A 13200-nucleotide genomic window follows, 5' to 3' on the forward strand; every position below is an offset into this window, starting at 1 on the left:
TTGGGTGCACACTGTGCCCATTTCTTCCAAAATGGGGAATATTGATTTGTCTGGTCACAATACAAATTTCCCCTAGGGGTGGGCGATACTGCCTCAAAATCATATAGATATTTCAAAGAAGTTTGTGATAACGACATTTACACAATATAGGAGAGAGAGAGAGAGAGAGAGAGAGAGAGAGAGAGAGAGAGAGAGAGAGAAACACTGAACAACAGTTGGAGGATGACAGATTTGTCTTGTCGTTGTGCCCTAAAGGCACAACTGCAGGATTTGAAGTTGCAAATTGAAAATATGCTTAATGGAAACACGTAATCTCCTCGACTTCTCCCTTGTTACACTCAGGAGTGCCACAGCAGATCCGAAGTAGGTCTGCATGTTGACTTGGTACAAATATTGTGCCGGATGTCCTTCCTGACTCAACTCCACATTACATGGAAAGCGGGCAGGAATGGCCTTGGACCAGAAAACTTCTGCACTGGAAACAAGCAGACTTAGCCACCACCGCCACAAACGGAAACACATGTATTTCCAAAAAACAATTGTGAACATAATTCTGTATTGTAGTACTTGACAAATGCAAGGGATTACTATGGGAAGCCTAACAACTGTTGATGAATGACAGATCTTGATGCAGTGCCGTTTGAGGGATCTTGCTCTTCACACACACTGAAATTTCTCCATATTCCTTGAATGATTAAAACTAGAGATCCTATGCCCATTTTTGCTTCTCATAAAGACTCAGCGTTTTATGGACACTGCTTTTGTACCAAATCATGATTACATTCATCTGTCGACGTCACCTCTGTTTTTCTGCTGAGGTAATTAAAAAAGAAAAAAGAAAAAAAAAAGGCTACTTTTATTTTTCCTTTCATAATGAAAAGCTAACTTGTTTCAAATAATGTCTAATAATGAGGGCCAGAATTATGGTAAATAACCATATTTTACATCAATGATTTAAAAACTTATTACAGAAAAAAAAGAAGGCCAAAATTATCAGGAGTGTAATGCTTACAAGGCTTAGGGAATTACACTCCTGATGTCTAAAATAGTGTATCTAAATATCTGCATAAGAGTATAATTGCCTTTTTTTAATTGATTCACTTCCTTCATACCACAGCTCACCACAACTCTTGACACCTTGGTCACAGATCAAATAAGGTATTGCCTGTTGGGGTGAAATACAGGTGGGGACTTTCTGAGCCCGGTGGCCACTACGGTAACCTTGAAGACCCAACAGGAATCCTGAACAAGAGATGGCTAATGGGGCTCTGGTGAAAAAAAAGAAGTCCTTAACAGTAGATCACGAAAAGGAGGGGACAGTTTATAATCCAATGGCTGTGAAGGCAGATGAAGGCTACAGCAGGTCCACAGACACCAATCGTCTGGGATTTCCCAGCCATCACACCAGGCTAAGGCTCTGTCAAGGACTGTGTGTGTTTGTGTGCAATGACATTTCCATGTTAAACAAAGGGTTTGAGGGATTGCCATGAGTGTTACCAGCACAGATAAAGTAAAAAAAGAACAAGTCCCAGTTAAAATACCTTGAAGACTTCCTTAACAGAGGTCATCAGCTCAGGTCCTACTCCATCACCAGGTAACATTGTTACCTTGAAGATCGCATCAGCACGGGCAGGTAGAACATCTGGGCCACAGAGACCAGCAGATACACTCAGTGGCCGAGAGGTCAGCTGTTGCCACTGTGGGACGCTCACGCCCTAAGGACAAAAGAGAGGACACAGCCAGGTGAAATAATGTCTATTTGATAACAGTTATACATGACTTATTATTAAACCAAATTTTGATAGCCTTCTGATGATTGCCAGCCACTGAGAAGAGTGGTTTATAGTGTGCAAAATGGCAGCATAGTTATATTTTGCACTTTGTTACGATGATGACCACCTCAGATTTTCTTCAAACGTAAGGGGTACGTACTACTGACTAAATGAACACACAGCAATTTTTTTCAACCAAGTATCCATTGTTGAACCTTGAAAAAAAAAAAGACATCACTCAGGATTAGTCACAGCCAAAATGCCCACAATATGAAATTAGGTGTGACAGAATTCTTTGGCAACCTCTATTTTTAAGTGCAGTTGGTTGTTAGGGGACTGAATTTACCTTCTTTAGAACAACAGGTGCGCAGTTCAAATCCCAGTTTGGACATACATCCATTAAGTGTTTCCCAATAGCTAGCTATCCAAGCTTACCTCGGAACATGAGTGAGACACATAACTAAAACATACAGCCCGGATGTTGCCCAGGATACCAAGGTCAGTGTCAGATGTCGGGATGACTGACATACTGATGATAATGGCCTATTGGAACAAGATATGCATGGATAAGGACTGACAACATGGAACTGATGAAATGCAACTATGACAACAGACTCAATAAGAGGTTAGTCAAGACAACACAGAACCACCTTGGGTCCTGGATGGCGAGCATCCAGGCATGCAAATGGTTCATTCCCACTTCTCTAAAATAACCAAATACCTGCCACAGGCAGGTGAAACATGGGCATCTCCTTGGCCTTCTCCAGCTACTAGGGTCCACAACACTCAGACAGAGAGATTAAATTCAACATTATACAGAAACATATTCCCTCATCTGAGAATCTATACAAGTTGTAAAATCTTGTCAGAAAATGCCACTTTAGGCTCTAAATGCACTCCCTCTACAAAGAGAATCATATGTTGCCTCATTGCATCACAGATGGAAAACCCACCAGGCAGACAGGCCATCACAACCCCGCCTCTTGAAAGAAACATTTTATGGGGTCAGTCACAATCAAGGTGTCTTAAGGTGTCACCTTAAGACAAAAATCAAAGTAAGTATTTTTCTTTGAATTGAGACCCATTATGAAGCCCAATGTGTAGTGCAATATAATCCAAAATTTTATTCATGTATCTCTAGCCAATTTTTTTTTGAGGCAAAGTCACATTTTGACCGTCACAGACTCTACAATAGAATGGATATCCTTAATACAAGAGTCATTTATTTTACTATTTACTTAAAAAAATTGGTATATGTTTTGGTTATAAGGCTTAACAAACTGGATTCTTCAATATAGATAGAGCACTTCATCATGGATACTCATAGAATCATCCATGTACTATTTTAAAACTATATGTCACGGACTCTACGTGTGTAGAGTCCGTGACACGGTGCTACCTATAGCCTTCATCATAACAGGTATAGGACCTAATTATTTATTCCATTCAACTTATATCCTCTAATTATCCTAACATAGGACAATAAAACTACCTAAGTTACATTCACCATGCTATTATTTTTAAATATAGGTATGTCACGGACTCTACAGGATTTTCTGAACATCTGAGACCATGCAGTGCGATCATTGCCAAAAACAAAATATTGCTCTGGCCGCATTAAATCTTTTGTTTATTTTTTTAGACACCCTTAAGACTTCAAATAACATTATTTAAAGACCAAAGGATGACTTTTTATTGTTTTCATTCAGCATTTCCATTCAATACTGTCTTGAAAATGAAATTTTACAACGGTGTAACTCATTTCTGTAAAACTATGTAGCTGTCTCTCTGTCACCCGAAACTGATGAAATTTTCTGAAAATAGAAAACAGATATTTGTTTATATCACAGAAAAACATTTACATAAAAGACAACCACACCTTTAATGTTATACAATAAAACATGCTGCATCAATTTTAAAGTGACACAGAATAACGACTAATTTAATTTAAAAATGCACCACGTTTTTGGTCATAACTTGTTAAATATTAGGATTAATCAAACCAATTTTTCGGCAACATGAAGTTTTTTTTCATATGCAGATGCTGAAAGCAAAAGTACATCTTCATGACATATGATTTAGTGTTTCTGATATAACATCTGTATTTTGTATCTATAGCCTTGATTGTGACCGACACGTATCTGCCCCATCCAGATAAGGCGTGGGAAATCCTTTGGCTTTCTCCAGCTACTGTGGTCCTCAACACTGAATGAAGGAAAAAAGTCACAAAGCCACAAATCGTCGAGAAAAAGTGAACGAATGAGCCAGCACTTCTCCCATCACCGAAAAGCCTGCGAGTGCAGAGCGCATAAAAGATTGAAACAAAACCAAACGAAGTGAATGGCAACCTTGACGCTTTATAAACAAAATCAAAACAAAACATTCATGATGACGTGAGCGGGTATCAGACCAAGCGCCAGCCTGTGATAATTTCTGCAGTGAGTCTGTGCATTTCTCAGCCACCTGCAGCTGCGACAGGTTGTCTTAACTACAACAACGTGTGCATGCACACTGCAGCTGTCTCTGGCTGCAATGTGCGTAAATAGTTAAAGTAGTTGATAAAACATTCTTGCCGCTATTGTGTCTCTATGAAAACATTGCTTTTTGATCCAGCATTGCTTTAACTTGGTTTTTGACGCGACACCAAGTGTCACGTCAAAAACACAGAGCGTCTCATTGAAAATAATGCTTTTTAGACCGATCAGCAACGCGTCTAACATCGTCGATGCTTGTGGTGTGTGTAATGATTAAGGAGTATTTGTGCCAAATTTGGTGTTTGTATCATAATTTCAACAATTGTTTCAGTTATCTGCTGTACTAGAAGAAGGGGTTTTAAATGTCAGGTCTTTCTGGGCTTCCAAGGGTAAAGAAAGCAGCACAATTTCTTGAGTTTCTACGGCGGCGGCCAACTCATTAACCCAAACCACAATCCATGGGACTTGAAATTCTTATTGCTCTCTATTAAGGCTGCAAATAAAAAGATTCACAGAGAAAGTAATAAACTGATTAATAACTGATTAGATGTTTGGTCCATAAAATGTCAGAAAATGGTGAAAAATGTTGATCAAAGTTGTCCAGAGCCTTCCAATGTTGAAACAGCTCAAAGGTATTCAGTGTACTGCCAGAAAGAAAATATTCACATTTAAGAAACTGAAATCAGATCATTTAGACATTAAAAAAGAAACACTCAAAACACTTAAATCAATTCCCAAAATAACTGTCAATTCATTTTATACAAGCTTCATGCCGCACAGTGGCGTAAAGTTCGCTCTATGGTAGACGAAGGCACAAACCGGAAATGGCACAAAAAAATCTGCCCAGTGGAGAAAAAGCCACTAACCAGACGTTGTCGTAAAAAGCCACAAACTGATGGTAGACGAAGCCGTAAACAGGAAATGGCACGAAATGATTCAATCCACCGACATCAATAGCGTTTTTGCTTAACAATTCCCCTATATGTCCTTCTTCAGAGCGGCCGTTGTTTTTGAGGGTGTCTGTCAGGAAAATGATAATTTCTCTATGTTGATTGCAGACGCTGCAGCAGGTCTGTAATCAACCGCTGCTGCAGCGGCTGTTCTTGAAGCTTGAACCAACGATGCAGTGCTCTGACCCACTGCTTTGTTGGTTCATTGTTTCGCTGCTTTTCAGAAGCGGTAAGTCCGCTTCTTAACACCTCTCAAAGCCATTTTAAAATGTCAATTGTGAGTCACTTTTGTGCAGATTAAAGTCACTAACTGGGACTCTTGTCTTGTTGCACGCAGCAGTAAGAAGCAGTATTACTGCGATTTGTTTGAGAAAAATAAAACTAACATCAGGGGAACCTGGAAGCTCTTAAGCGAAGTCATTAAAAAGAAAAAAGTTGTTAAAGATTATCCATCTTACTTTTATATAGACTGACAAAATTGTAAAAGGAAAAAATTACTGCTGATTATTTCAATGATTATTTTGTTAATGTTGGTAAAAATGCATCAAACTCAATTCTAACCACGACAAAGTGTTCTATGGACAGCTGTAAATTATTTAATACAATTCTGAATTCAATGTTTATTAGAGAAACGGATGAAAATGAAATTATTAATATAGCTCACAAAGCTAAGGGGAATAACTCCTCTGATATTGATAGCTTTGATATGGTTTTGATTAAGAACATTATTGACTGTATTATCAAACCTTTAACATATATTTGTAATCTGTCACTCATGACCGTGAAATTTCCTTCTAGAATGAAAATTGCTAAGGTGATACCACTGTTTTTCAAATTATAGGCCAATCTCTTTGTTACAGTTTTCAAAAATTTTGGAAAAAATATTTGTAGAGGCTGAATGATTTTATAGCTAAACAACATATACTTAAGGAACAGCAGTATGGTTTCAGGAAAAATCGAACAACTTCTTTGGCTTTAATAGACTTTGTGGAACAAGTTACAAATGCAATAGAGAAGAAGCAATACACTGTTGGGGTTTTTTTGATTTATAGAAAGCATTTGAGACCATTGATCATACTTTATTATTGGAAAAATTACAGATGTATGGTATTAGAGGACTGGCCTTTAACTGTATAACTAGTTATTTATGTAACAGATATCAGTGTGTACATCTTGGTGGATAAAATCTGAATTTTTGAGGATTACATGTGGAGTGCCCCAGGGGTCAGTCCTCGGGTCATTATTGTTTTTGTTGTATATTAATGATATAGGTTTGGTTTCTAAGTTTTTGAGTTGTATTTTGTTTGCTGATGATACAACCCCTGGCAAAAATTATGGAATCACCGGCCTCAGAAGATGTTCATTCAGTTGTTTAATTTTGTAGAAAAAAGCAGATCACAGACATGACACAAAACTAAAGTCATTTCAAATGGCAACTTTCTGGCTTTAAGAAACACTATAAGAAATCAAGAAAAAAAGATTGTGGCAGTCAGTAACGGTTACTTTTTTAGACCAAGCAGAGGAAAAAAAATATGGAATCACTCAATTCTGAGGAAAAAATTATGGAATCACCCTGTAAATTTTCATCCCCAAAACTAACACCTGCATCACATCAGATCTGCTCGTTAGTCTGCATCTAAAAAGGAGTGAACACACCTTGGAGAGCTGTTGCACCAAGTGGACTGACATGAATCATGGCTCCAACACGAGAGATGTCAATTGAAACAAAGGAGAGGATTATCAAACTCTTAAAAGAGGGTAAATCATCACGCAATGTTGCAAAAGATGTTGGTTGTTCACAGTCAGCTGTGTCTAAACTCTGGACCAAATACAAACAACATGGGAAGGTTGTTAAAGGCAAACATACTGGTAGACCAAGGAAGACACCAACGCGTCAAGACAGAAAACTTAAAGCAATATGTCTCAAAAATCGAAAAATGTACAACAAAACAAATGAGGAACGAATGGGAGGAAACTGGAGTCAACGTCTGTGACCGAACTGTAAGAAACCGCCTAAAGGAAATGGGATTTACATACAGAAAAGCTAAACGAAAGGCATCATTAACACCTAAACAGAAAAAAACAAGGTTACAATGGGCTAAGGAAAAGCAATTGTGGACTGTGGATGACTGGATGAAAGTCATATTCAGTGATGAATCTCGAATCTGCATTGGGCAAGGTGATGATGCTGGAACTTTTGTTTGGTGCCTTTCCAATGAGATTTATAAAGATGACTGCCTGAAGAGAACATGTAAATTCCACAGTCATTGATGATATGGGGCTGCATGTCAGGTAAAGGCACTGGGGAGATGGCTGTCATTACATCATCAATAAATGCACAAGTTTATGTTGATATTTTGGACAACTGAAAGGATGTTTGGGGATGATGAAATCATTTTTCAAGATGATAATGCATCTTGCCATAGAGCAAAAACTGCAAAAACATTCCTTGCAAAAAGACACATAGGGTCAATGTCATGGCATAGGGTCAATGTCAACGAGCAGATCTGATTTGATGCAGGTGTTAATTTGGGGGATGAAAATTTACAGGGTGATTCCATAATTTTTTCCTCAGAATTGAGTGATTCCATATTTTTTTCCTCTGCTTGGTCTAAAAAAGTAACCGTTACTGACTGCCACAATCTTTTTTCTTGATTTCTTATAGTGTTTCTTAAAGCCAGAAAGTTGCCATTTGAAATGACTTTAGTTTTGTGTCATGTCTGTGATCTGCTTTTTTTCTACAAAATTAAACAACTGAATGAACATCCTCTGAGGCCGGTGATTCCATAATTTTTGCCAGGGGTTGTACAACTGTGTTTGGTAGCGGGGATAATTTGGGACAGCTCTTGGACTTGGTGGAGAGGGAATTGCCAAAATGTAAATATTGGTTTGACTCTAATAAATTATCACTTCATTTTGGCAAAACTAAGTGCACCATATTTGGAAATAAGCCTAGAAATTTAAGCAGTAAATTATTGTTGAATGGTGTTGAAACTGAAATTGTATCTCAAACTAAATTTCTTGGAGTTTTTGGTGATGATAAACTCTGTTGGAAAACTCATATAAAACATGCTGAGTCTAAAATAACAAAAGTTATTGTTATCTTGTACAAAGCTCAATACTTTCTCCCCAGCATCTGCTGGTTTCATTGTATCACTCTTTGCTTGTTCCTTATATGACTTATTGTATTGAAGTTTGGGAAAATACATATAAAACAAACACTAATCCATTATTTCTGTTACAAAAAAAGCTATAAGAGTGATAAGTAAAAAAACATTGTGAATCAACAAATTCATTGTTTGTTCGTCTTCAGTTTTTAAAATTTTATGACTTGGTTGATTATTTTACAATACAGATCATGTATCAAGTTAAAAATGAACTCTTGCCTCAATATGTGCAAGAGCTGTTTAAACAGAGTCCAGTTACAACTTGCGTGGAACCTTGGTATCTGATAGAAGGAAGTTTCGAACCACTGCCAAAGGTCATTGTGTTTCAGTAAAGGGTGTTAAAGTTTGGAATGATTGTTTAGATTGTATTAAGGTATCTAGTACATTGGCTTGTTTTAAAAGACTTTATAAAAACAATTTATTAACTTGGTATTGTTTGAATAATTAAGTAAATTGCCTGTGTGGCTACTTTTGGTTCGTTTGTCCGTTGTATTACTTTGTTTATTTCACTGAGTCACATTACTGACTGGCATTTGTTTTTCGTGTGTATTTTTTGTTTGTACATAGAAACTGATGTACGGAGTGGGTGTTTATAAGCCTCTGTTTCTGCTCACACCCTTTCAGCCACACCAAATTGGTAACTGTTTATGAGTTTTGCTCTATATGTTTTGAAATTTTGTTTTCTTTTGATTTGATTTGTAAATGAGAGATTTTGTTTGTGCATGCGTTCTTAATAAACCATTCATTCATTCATTCATTCATTCATTCATTCAGAAACAAGAATCATCCTCCATTCCATTCGCACAGCTCCAAGCGCTGCGCCGCTCTCTGCCGAGTCAAGTTAGAGTCCGGCCGGAGTTAATAACTTCAAAGCGAATCGCTGTTTTAAATCAAATGGCACCTCTTTCCAAACGTAATACAAACAATAAACTACAATCAACTAAATCAACAATCAACTAATGTTTTTCCTCCCAAAATGAGACATCCTGCATTCTTTGCATTCTTTATGAATTACATTGGCTGAGTTCAGCTCAGAGGTATGGAGAGACATTCATGCCATTAATGTCAAAGGAAATGCTTTTGACAAGAACTACAGATTTTGTTTAATTCTATTCATGTCCAGAGATCAAGGATCCACCATGTAGATTTTATTTAAGTCCAGAGATCAAGGATCCAGTGACCAATTTCATATTTATTTAAGTTAAGATTCAATAAAATGTTGTTGACATAGAAAACCTATAAAGCCTACTTTTAGTACACAGAAAATTCACAGGAGATATCGATAAGGGAATCAGTAAGGAATCGGATTGATAATGGCATCGATAGATAAAATGTTATCAATACCCATCCATAGACCTAAATGACATGGTGAGATGCCGAAGAGCTTTGCTCGTTCATGTCCGAGACATATACGTATTAGTTGATGAAAAATCGAATAATCGTTGCATCTCTATTTCTATAGCGCCAACTCACGATGAGATCACCTCAAGGCGGTTTACACAACACATACCAAAAACAGAAAAAAAAAACGAATAGCTACTTCTCGCAGCTGTAAAAGCTGTAAAATATTTTGGAATAGGTCGTCTCTGCCGTACCTGTAGCCACTTTGTTCCTGAAAACCAGCATATTTTTCAGGATGAAAAATATGCTGACGACACTGCCCTTATCGTTTCGGGGAAAGATGTCGAGGGTATAGAGAAAATACTCTCCTTGGAGCTTGAATCAATCAGAGAATGGCTGAATGATAACAAGCTATCTTTACATTTAGGTAAAACGGAGTCAATACTTTTCTGGTCTAAAAATAAACTCTGCAGATGTAATTCCATTCAGGTGCAATGTGCTAGCAATATATTGAATTGTCAAACACAGGTGAAATACCTGGGTGCCATACTTGATCAGTCTATCTGGAGCTGGCATGGCTGAAAATGTCATCAGTAAGTCAAACGCTAAATTGAAATTCTTATATAGACAAGCGAGGAATGTTGATTTGAAAACCAAGAAAATGCTAGTATCGGCACTCATTCAATGTCATTTTGACTATGCCAGCACCTCTTGGTACACTGGACTAACCAAGAAATATCGAACTCAGTTGCAGTGTACCCAGAACAAAGTGATTCGGTATCTTTTAAATGCCCCGGCCAGAAAACATATCGGTAGTCATGAATTCAAACAAGTTGGAATGTTACCAGTGGAGTTGCGTGTTCGCCAACTGAAACTAAACCAAATGCACAACATCTTTTATGGAAATGCTCCATCTTATTTGGCCCGTTCTTTTGAGCGAACACGTAATCTCCATTCAATTGGTACAAGATTCAGTACCATGTCCTACCAAGTACCCAATGTTAAGTCTCATGGTAAATCTTCGTTTAACTATACAAGTGTTTTGTTATGGAATCAATTACCTAGTCATGTACAGAACCAAAGGAGCAGGTCTCTTTTTAAAGGAGACTTGCATTGAAAAAAATGCAGTCAGATTTTTTGAACAAAAAATGACTTACATTTACACGAGATCCTTCTGAATGTAGTAAAGTAAATCTGCAAGCCCAGATCTGTCATTCAACGGAGAAATCTTCATTTGAAAATGACAAATTTACAGCTAACATTTAGCCCTCCGCAAATTGTCCCTCTCATCATGGACGCTGCCGAGACGTCACAGACAAGACCCTCTCCCAGCATGCATTGCGCCAATTGTAATTTATGGATTTACGTCAGTTTGCATGTGCACCTTTTTCTTGTCTTATACCAATGGATCTACTTTTTTTAAAACTTCATATTGTCTTTCGGCACATTTGGTGAGTACACATTTCTTTTATTTGTGCTTGAAAATTATTTTGGGGGACTTTTTCATACGCCCATTTGATTGAGTGGTGTCGCAATGAAAATCTACTGTCTTTCGCCTCCGGTACCATCGCGGGATATGGAGGCGAGACCCGCAAAGAATCCCAGTCATTAAAAATATATAAACCTTTCTCAGCGTCGATGGAGCTCTGGGGCTCCGATTGCCGAGACGTGCGGTGCTATGGATTTTGCTGCAAGAAGTCTGTCCTTGCAGCAACAGGTGTACCGGCTGCTTCGCATTAAAACAATGAGCGTAATCTCAGGACTTGTGCCAAGTGTGCTGCAGCTCCATTCAGTAGACAGAGAGGTGATGCCGGTGTTGTGCGCTGAATCTGGCACAACACCGGCTGCAAAGCAGACACGGGCGGTGTGAGTGGCCCGCGTCGGCGGTTAACGAGCCCGCAGACTTAATAAGCGCAGCGGAGGCAGAGAGCGGGAGAGGAAGAACGGCGCCCGCTGTCGATGTCGTTGCTGATCTGAGCACACAGATCTGTATCTCACATTCATTGCAGCTTACTTTTGGATGTTGAAACCAGGACGTGTATAAGTAACATTACTAACAGATAAAATCAATTTCAATGCGGGATCGGACTGAAGGCGGGAGCGCGTCGTCTTGTCCCTGACGTCATGGAAATGATACGGCTGTACAAACTGTTTTCACAGAGGGCTAAATTTTAGCTGCAAATTTGTCATTTTTAAATGAAGATTTCTCAGCTGAATTACAAATTTGGGCTTACAGATTTACTTTACTGCATTGACAAGGGTCTTATAAATACATATCAGCTATTTCTTTCTGAAATCTGACCATTTATTTCAATGCAGGTCTACTTTAAACGCCTAGTCAGACAATTTCTATTTGATAATCTCAATGCTGAGGAATCTAGCTCTTTTATATATTATTAAATTTTTTAAATTGTGTGCTATTTAGGCACCGTTTATTTATATATATATATATATATATATTTATTTTCATCTAGTCACAAATTCATATGTTCTCTTTACATTTGTTAAAACCATCTTTTGTACCCATGTTGATTATGTACTGTATGTTTTTGTTTTTATTAAAGGACCACAATGGAAATAAGCGCGTGCGCTTTTTTGTGTAATCCTTTTAATGTTGCTTGTATACAATTTGTTATTGGTATGCAATGTACATTTTAATAATAAATAAAATCAATCAATCATTAACTTTTTCTCTTGGTTTTGTGTTGTCCATCTGACAAAACAGATGTTTACAGAGTTTATATACAATCACTTTATATCTGGTCCAAACATCTCTCTGCCAAAGTCTACAGCCCAAAGAGGCTCCGTCAGTTAGCAACAAATTAAACAGGCTTAAACACACCGATATTCTTTTGACAGTTCCGACTAATATTAAGCTTGGATGTGAACTCGCACATTTCCGACGTGAACATTTACATAAAAAGTCTGTGATCCTCTTTTCATCACTCACCTTGAAGAATGTTAGCAAGTTTCTCCTCAAGACAGCCGCCATGGTACTGAACTGTCTTCTTCTTTTTCTTCTTCTTCTTCTTCTTCTTCTTCTGCCTTCATCTTCTTCTAATGGGGTTCCGGCAGGCTATACGCTGGTGTGCGCAATGCTGCCCTCCTCTGTTATGATGCCGATGTTACACTATATTCTAGAGTAAGTCAGGCTGAGAAAACGAATAATAGCACTCCTGATTTCTTCAGAATTCGCATGATACGAAAAAAGGGACTTAAAGGAAAATGTGGTCAGTCCATGATCAGCCAGTTCCACAAAAAGGCGCTGCCTTTCTGTGTTGTATTTGCTGCATGACAACAACACGTGAATAACCATTTCAGGGCTACCACACTCACACAATCTGTCAGCATGTTTAGCCATCCTAAACAAGCACGCTGCAAGGCCACAGTGCCCCAGTCTCATTCTAGTAAAGACAACCTCATCCCTACGACAAGAAGCACAGAGCTGCCTACTGACCTGAACTGACAGCTGACAAGAAAAATAAAGTCTACCCCT

The 13200-nt window shown here is 38.1% G+C and overlaps 1 protein-coding gene across 2 annotated transcripts in view; it reads right to left on the reverse strand.

Moving 5' to 3' along the window:
• idh3b (isocitrate dehydrogenase (NAD(+)) 3 non-catalytic subunit beta) overlaps positions 1-12742 on the reverse strand; it is a 34764-nt gene extending 22022 nt beyond the window's left edge. For both annotated transcript variants that reach the window (XM_034167136.1, XM_034167134.1), the window contains exons 1-2: positions 12655-12742; positions 1542-1715 (exon numbers count right to left, since the gene is read on the reverse strand). In XM_034167136.1, coding sequence (XP_034023027.1) covers positions 1542-1715; positions 12655-12696 — 216 coding nt within the window. In that variant the 5' untranslated portion in view covers positions 12697-12742. The remainder of the gene's footprint in view (positions 1-1541; positions 1716-12654) is intronic.
• Between the last annotated feature and the right edge of the window lie 458 nt (positions 12743-13200).

This window comes from Thalassophryne amazonica, chromosome 3 (assembly GCF_902500255.1).
Source record: "Thalassophryne amazonica chromosome 3, fThaAma1.1, whole genome shotgun sequence".
NCBI lineage: Eukaryota > Metazoa > Chordata > Actinopteri > Batrachoidiformes > Batrachoididae > Thalassophryne > Thalassophryne amazonica.